At 31.4% G+C, this 8,606-nt stretch overlaps 1 protein-coding gene across 1 annotated transcript in view; it reads right to left on the bottom strand.

Moving 5' to 3' along the window:
* Positions 1-859: 859 nt before the first annotated feature.
* LOC106462131 overlaps positions 860-8,606 on the bottom strand; it is a 16,177-nt gene continuing 8,430 nt past the window's right edge. The window contains exons 4-5 of the mRNA XM_013922023.2: positions 7,113-7,128; positions 860-2,789 (exon numbers count right to left, since the gene is read on the bottom strand). Of these exons, the coding sequence (XP_013777477.1) occupies positions 2,648-2,789; positions 7,113-7,128 (158 nt within the window). The 3' untranslated portion in view covers positions 860-2,647. The remainder of the gene's footprint in view (positions 2,790-7,112; positions 7,129-8,606) is intronic.

Here is an 8,606-nt window from a genome sequence, read left to right as displayed (position 1 = left end):
GAAATCAGTTCAGACTGGAAAGATCAATGATAGGTTGCCAATCCCATGTTTTTTTGGGAACAAACAACCGGGAATAGAACCTGTGTCCAGGATGAATCATGGATTCTATAGCACCCTTAGAAAAAAAGGCCTTGAACCACCTCTGAGAAATGCTGGCAGGATATGGGATCCCCTGGGGAAGGGTACTTGGAAAGGAGATAAGGGAGGAGTGTGAAAACGAAGGGAAAGTTCTTCTAACAAGAATTGCAGCACCAAAGGATCTATGGTGAAAGTCCTCTAAACATGGAAAGACAAAATTGTACAGCCTGCACCCACAGGTCCTGTAACTACCAGATAGTCACTGAAACTATGCAAGCTGAATGGGTCGGTGGCAAAAAATATGACAATGTGACTCAGGAACTCGAGTGGAAAGAGCTGGCAACAAGATTAAACACTTGAGTGCCAAATCAAGAAATGAGGTTAGACTATAATTCAGGGAGAGTTAGTGCATAAGGAGAGTGTGTCACACTCATTTTTGGTGAAGGGTTGTCACAGAATTATTTACATGCTACAGTGCAGCTGAATCGAGGCTAGTGGCAAGCAAAACATTTGAGCATATAGAGAGCAGTAATAATCCAAAAAAGCTTTTATATGAGCGGAGGTAAAGTATCTTTGAAAGTTTTGTTGTGAGTTAAAGTAGAAAGTTTGTATTATTCTGTAAGTTTGTTTATGTTAAATGCAAAGATACAGAATGGGCTATTTCAGCTGAGCCCACCACATGTATTGAACCTCACATTTTATATTTATATGCCCTCATGCTTACTGCTAAACTATGGGGAAAGTGATTAATTCTGAAAAAAAACATACAAGAACTCAAATCTACACAAGTAGGGAAAAGTTTTTTATTTCTCTGATAGTTTCAAGTTTTCTAATATACACATTACAAATGCAATCCTTCAACAGGTCTTAACTGAGAAGTATATAGTAAATATCATCATATACATTTGTTATTAAAATATTAACTGTATTAATCCCACAGTTCTTTGAAAAATGTCTATTCATAACACCCAAAACAAGTAAAGAATAAATAGAAAGAAAAAAATAAAATCTCAGAGAATTTCTTTTACTCTATTTAACACCACCACTTACTTTTATTATTAATAATGCTTGAATATTTTTCAAATCTTATAATTATAGATAAAATCAGATGAGAAAATATATATTCAGATTCAACATGTGTATAGTGGCTCCTGGTAAATGGAATGTATTTTCATTTTTTATCTTTACAGTCATTTATGGAATGATTATCTCACAGAACAACTTTCTAATAACACAGTTCTACAAAGTCCAATTTAAAAGACAAAAACAAAAATCTATAGTGCAATACAGTTTCTGGACATGACCTGGAGGATATTTTTTGATAGAATTAAGTAGAATTTCTAAAATGTATAAAAAAAACTGAAGATGAAAGTTCTCATCAAATTCGAAATTATTACCTGAAAAACATTCTTTTTCACAAACAATAAAACTAACAACCATTATAAAAACAAACGTTTAAAGGACATCAAATAATCAAACAGCTAATAATATATGTTCCAATCTCTGTAATGTCTCACAGACATACATACACAGAAACCTACATAGTACTGTCCAATATGCTGACTAAAAAGAATTACTACAGTATTAAATTTAATGAAGCCCACAGGCTACATGACAAAATGATATGGTTCAATTTCTCTAGGTCTTATTTTCAAATCCAAAAAATTCATTTAAATAAATCAAATGACAAAAAATGAGAAAATAATATAAATTGTAGAAAAATTAATATTACACTATTATTAGTACTTAATAGTTTTCAAGTTTGTTACTAATCAGTAACAGTCTATTTTATTAAACTGAAGAAAAAACATGTAGTGTTTTAATGAAGATATAATGAGTGACAAACACAATGTGTGTGTAAAAATACAATTTATCAGCTCCATAACAAAGTCTCAGAAGGTTTATATGTAAGAAACAATAATACTCTAGGAAAAAGAAAAGAAAATCCAAAACATATTTAACATCCACATGACAGAGTTACTTGCGTAAAAAAAATGTGGAGTTTGATAAATGCTTTAGTTGCCTTTATAGCATCATGCAATAGTATTTACAAGAGAGATCTACTGATACAGATAAAACAAGTCTGTCTCAAGTTCTCATAAATCAGCAAAACAACATGCCTGATACAAACTAATTAAATATTTTTCATGCTACAAACTTCAAACAACTACATACTTCCAGATATGAATCTAAAAAAAGAACATTGATTTATATTGTGAAAAAAATGAAACAGTATACTAAAAATGTGCTAGAACAGTTATACAATATTTCTAGTTTGGAAAATTCTGTCTTATGCTAGCATCCTTACTGTTTACATGTAAAGTACTGGTTAATAAAAGAAAGACAAAAGTTAAACTTTTTTACAGCTAAATCTCTCTGATATGTATTGTTTATATCGAACTCACAAAATCTGAATCTTTTTTTCAGCAGTCCCACATGAAACTAACAAAAAAATCTTGATGCATACAATTATTATTGTAAACATATTCACACTGGACGGTTTTTCTCTTCAGATCTTCTTCGGGAGATTAACATATTTTTCAAGTATGGAAGAATAAATTCAAAACTTTCAGTGAAACATCAATTTCTGAAAGATGACCAATAAAGTTATTGTTATTACAATGTTTGCAAATTCAGCAATATTGTAATGACTGCCATTGCACCACTGATCAAACTTACAAAAACAGTAGGTCACTTCATCCCAGTAGTCCCTGGAAAAAATGGGAAGAAAAACAATGATACTGAACTTTTGCTAGGGTGGACAAAAATGAAAATTTAGCAATTAAGCTAAGCCACTTACTTTATATTTTGCATAACATAATTTCATTAAAACAATTGTATTGAACTCAATTTTCAATTTCAACACCACTTTCTACATCAAAGGTTTGAAACCATCTCATATTTTAATTTTCAACTATTTTCTTTTTAAAGAGGAGCTCTGTCTCTTTATTGTATATGTAATTATTATGTCGTCTGCTTAATTGTGTTTTGCTTAAAGAATGCAACTATGTAATAATAACCATAAGACAAGATAAAAAATGTGGGACTATTTACTTTTGCATGTTCCATGGGTAATACCAAATGTTAGGTTGCACACTGGTGTGTGATGTAGAAATGTTGATAACCTACTCACCCATTCCTCATAAAATGTGTTTAGAAGTGATGAGAAGCAGTGTTGTTTAAAATATATCAAGGAAGCAAAACTGATATCGTTGCTTATTCACTGTGTAGCAATATTACAATACAACAGTCTTTTCTGAAATTCAAGAAATAAAGTGTATCTTGCATATCTTTTACTTTCACTGTTAGTCACTGAAACAAAATGAAGTTACAGTCATACAGTAAAGCAGTTGCATACATGCTGTTTAGAAGATCTTATAATTATAACGATAGTCTAAAATGCCTTCTTATTTTTCCTAGTTTCCAGTCATACTTCTCTCTCTTGGCTTGATGGAAAGGTGTGATGCTTGAAAAGCACTGGCACTGACCTTTTTATAAGGTATTGTTGAGGTTTTTTTTTTACCCATTAACTTAGTAAATCCAACTGGAAACAATCAAGGGTGAAATGTTTCCCACACACAACTCTGTTTTTATCAAAAAGAAATGTCTTCATGGTGTGTTCTGTTCCTAAGTTCTGTAGTGATTTCTTTGTTATAGAAATTTTTTAGCATTATTTTTGGGATCTGAAGGAGGTTTAGGAAGTTGGTTGAAATATTACCCCTTGTTATCATGCTTGTTGGTAGTACTACTTTAGCATGTATGTAAAAGTACAATGTATCAGCTCCATAATAAAGTCTCGGAAAGTTTATATGTAGCAAACAATAATACTCTAGATAAAAAACCCAAAACACATTTAAAATCCACGGGACTGTTTTTTTTAGCAAGTGTTTGACTGTGAACTAACAGGGCCTTTACAATTATGAGGTCATAAGGAGGGGCAGTCCAATTCCACGGACAGCAGAATTACTTGGAAATCAAGGAATCTACAGGTTCCTGTGAAACTGTTAATGTATTTTTAATAGAAATAACAGCTTTTTCTTATATTTATTAAAAAAAAACAAATCAGCTCCTAATCTGTTAAAAGTGAGGTACATCAACAAAAAATAAATAATGAAGAAAACTAATGATGCCCTCTGCAACTCTAAATGTATTCACCACAATCACTGTGGTAGATTACATGTGTGTATATATACACATATATAATAAGATTTGATTAAAAGATAAGTCCACTGTTAAAGGGATCCATTTTTTTCTATTTGAGATTTGACACATACACTTCTCAAAGATAGCAAAAGCATACTAAAACAAAAAGCCAAAAACAGGAATTAAATGCAAGATGAGAATGAAAACTGTGGAGGCAGATATAAAAGGAAAAAAATGATACAGTTTTTGCAAGGTAAGTAGATGAGGTCAGTTACACTACTATAGATTTTTGTGACAAGAAGGATATGTGTATGATTGGTTAAGAAAGAATGAGCTAAATATGAGTAATAAATCACATGCATAATTTATAATTGCAAATCTATTTTGTAATCTTAAACAGAAAAAAATACAAGAAAACATAATTTCAATAATTTTTAAACCAAACTACTGTATTCTAATGTCTATTATTTATTACAGAATTTAGCAAATTATTTGTAATATATGAATAAATTACATTTTTGTGTTTTTTGTTTTACTCACCAAATTCATGATAAATCAAACTGAAATTATCTTACCCATAAATTTTAGGTATAGTTGTGTCTACTTAACATAACATAATGTTTAGAGACAACAAGAGACATACTGGTCCATCTAGGCTGTTCCAGCCTCTAAACTAAAACTATTAAATAAATAAAAAAAGACAACTTAAAGCCAGCCCTTATCATTCATTTAGTTATCAAGCTTTCTCTTAAACTCACTACCTCCACAGCATCTGACAGCAACCCTTTCCAAAGGGCAACCACCCTGTTAGAAAAATAAACTGTTTTAGCTGAAAATGACTCCTTCCCTGCCAAAATTTATATTTGTTTTCTAGTCCTACCATTCTCACCATTAAGTATGAAAAAAGATTATGCATCAACACTATCAATTCATTTAACAGTCTTAAACACCTCAATCAGATTCCCTCTAACTTTATTTCATGAGAAAACAATTTCTGAGATCTTAACCCAGTGTTTCCCAACACGGGCAACACTGCCCCCTAGTGTGCATTTTTAAAATACAGGGGGGGTAGTAAATTTTGAGGGGGAGGTGGGGGGGAGAGAAAGGTTTTGAGTGTTTCAAAGTTATATTTGTTAAAATTAAACCATAAGAAATAGGGGTTTTTCTTTCAACACATTTAAGCAAAAGCATGTAGGTGTGCTTGTGGCAAGCAATGCCCACCCCAATGCTTCTTGTCCATTTGTTGAGCATTTCTCTTTTGATGACACTTTCAGTAATTGTATTAAACATTTATTAGAAGGGGCATGAGCACTCATTGTTTGCTGAAGGGGTGCTGCAGCAAAGAATGTTGGGAAACATTGTCTTAACCTCTCTGTCCATCCCCAGCACCATTCTAATATTTCTCCTCTGAACCTTTTCCAACAATTTAATGTCTTTCCTAAGGTAAGGAGCTCAAGAATGAACACAATACTCCAAATGAAATTACAATCTCTTTAAACTTATATTTATTATTTCTGTAGATACAACCTAAAATCATATTTGTCCTACCACTAGTAACAACACACTACTTGGATGGCTTTAGAGACTCATTAACTATTACACCAAGATTCCTTTCTTTCATGACACTGTTAAGGTTATTCCCATCCAAATTATACTTATAATTTAAATTATGATAACCCACATGGATTATCTTGCATTTATTATAATTAAAACACATTTGCCATTTATTTGCCCAACTCACTAAATGATCTAAATCATTTTGTAAATCAGCAGCATCCTATTCACAGCTAGCAACACCCAAGACCGTAATATCATCAGCAAAATAAAGTAATTTACTGACTATTCCTTCATCTATGTCATTGATGTAAATCAAAAAGAGCAAAGGTCCTAAGACTCAGCCCTGAGGTAACAATAAAGTAACATTAGCCATTATCAAAGAATCAGCTATAACTATAACCTCCTTAAGTTTATCGTCCACATCCTTCTCTGACCCTTTTGTTTTCCTTCCCTCGATTAGTTCCTCATCTGCACAAGCCAAGAGCTGAAATATGTTGCTCAAAAAAACATGCTCATTACAATTAAATCCACTACTTTTAGGCCTAATGGTACTGTTTCTACCTTCCTGAAAATCATTGTTAGCTAATGTATTCCTTGCATGTAAAAACTTAAGCTCTTCTTGAAATCCTTCTGCCATTTCCCACAGTTTACACTTCTCATTATCTATTGCCTCTACTTTAATTACAATAGTTTCCAACTTCTCTTCCAACCTAAAAACTCTACAAACAAATTGCACATCTTCATTGCTAATTCAATTAAAAGTACATGCCAGTCCAGAGTTCCCAAATAAAACCTATTCATTGCACCCATCACACCTAACAAACTGTAATCACTTAACTTCTACACTAGTCTTAACCACTATATTTGTAGCTATGGAATAAATACTGAACAGTAAATACCAGTAACCTATTGCCAACACTGTTAAACCAAACATTTGAGAATCAAATGTATTACAGTATTTTATCACTACTTTATCTTCACACTAAAGTAATTAAGTTTATCTTTACTTATATAGAAGTGACAAATAACTAGTCTTTACTTTATATGATACTTATGTAATAATACAATGTATTTAGCCTGATTTATAACTAACTATAAGCTGAATTTAAACTAATGGCTCTATAGTCAAGTAACCAAATTTAACCTTAAAACATGAAGAGACAATCAACTAGTTTTTAGATTGTATTTGTTCAATAAAACAAAGTATCTAACCTGTTTTATGGTTTACCAATAAGATGAATTACAGCTAAGCCTAAAGTACCATTATATGTCCTAAGCTTTATCTAACGTTGTAGTACAGGTTACACCACCAAGCTCTAAATTAAAGCTTTAACCCTGTTATTTTTATTTACCAATCTTACTATAATGGATATAGTGTGTATGTCAATATCTATGTATGTAACCAAAACTCCTACACCATCTATTGAATGGCACCACAAAGTCCATAAAAAATTTCATTGGGTATTCAAGATTCAGACAATTAGAAAAATAACTGTGGTATGTGCAACAACCATTTTTTTAATAATAGAACACAGTTTTATATAAAAGTACTCTTCTCACAACAAGAATACTACTTTCATTAGAACTGTATGTGAGGGTTTGATTATATCTTTATTGGGGTAATTTTTAAATGTAGTACTGAGAAACTGGAGTTCTTAAGAAAACTATTATTTTTTCAATAAAGGGTACTACTTTTAATATATAAAAACATTACAGTTTATATAAGTAAAATTTAAGAAAATTTTGAGCTCTGTACATTGAATCATTTTGATGCAATGAGTTGTATATGACTAAAAAGCATGATCCAAGCACTTTTCCTATGTAGTACTTCCCAGAAAAAAATCCTTTTTTATAAAATGTTCACTTTTCTAAATATTTTTCAATGAGGTATGAATACTATGATTAGTAATTACTAGCACAAACAGCCACCCATCTTAGATCATTCAGTGGTTGACAGACTGATCAGACATCTACCAACAAGTCATAAAATGCAGTTGAAAAACACTTATTGTTGTTTCTGCAACGTGCAGAGACTGTCCTTGATGTCATGAACAATTTGAAAACCATTCTTACAGTGCAAATCAAGGTCAAAATGGAATGGCCCTGAGCAAAAATATCCTTGCTTTGGGAAGACTTTTCATTAACACTAAATCAACAACATGAGAGCATCATTGCATTTCTCAAAGCAACAGATATAACCCTAACCTTATGCAAAAGTTTTATATGATAAATTGGTCAATCAGATTTTATCTTGTTCAAAGTTGCCACCAAATCATGGCAATTTATGCAAAATCAACCCATTATTTTAGAATTAATACTTACTAAAACCAAAATTAAACTATCCATTATGATATATTTTATACTACTACTACTACTACTGTTACAACCCACCAGGGGATAACATTATATTTCATGAAAGCTAATTTCTGATCATTCTGTTATCTTACAATAATATAATTTGTGAAAATGGATAACTGTCCTTCAGAGTTACACTTAGATGAGCCAATTTGTTCGTATAGCCATCTCTATGCAGCTCTATCCAGGTTATGATCATTCAGCCAGTTAGAAATTTATATCCCTGAAATTGCAAATGTTGAAAACTTTGTTTGCAAGGAAGTTTTGTAAATAACTTTTCCAATATAAATTCAATAGCCCTTAGTTTTAGACCATGGCTTAAAATACCACAACTCTGTATATTTTGTTGAATTTCAACACGTTCTACTAGCATGTAATATCATTTGGGATTTTTTTTTGCTAAAATTATAATTAATTAAAAACAACGTTTTATATTTACACAATAAAAACTTTTATTGAAGCCGTACGGCTTC

The sequence above is a fragment of the Limulus polyphemus genome, unplaced genomic scaffold (genome assembly GCF_000517525.1).
Source record: "Limulus polyphemus unplaced genomic scaffold, Limulus_polyphemus-2.1.2 Scaffold1100, whole genome shotgun sequence".
NCBI lineage: Eukaryota > Metazoa > Arthropoda > Merostomata > Xiphosura > Limulidae > Limulus > Limulus polyphemus.
The sequence above is the reverse complement of the archived record's forward strand: the minus strand, read 5'-3'. Positions and strand labels throughout refer to the sequence as shown.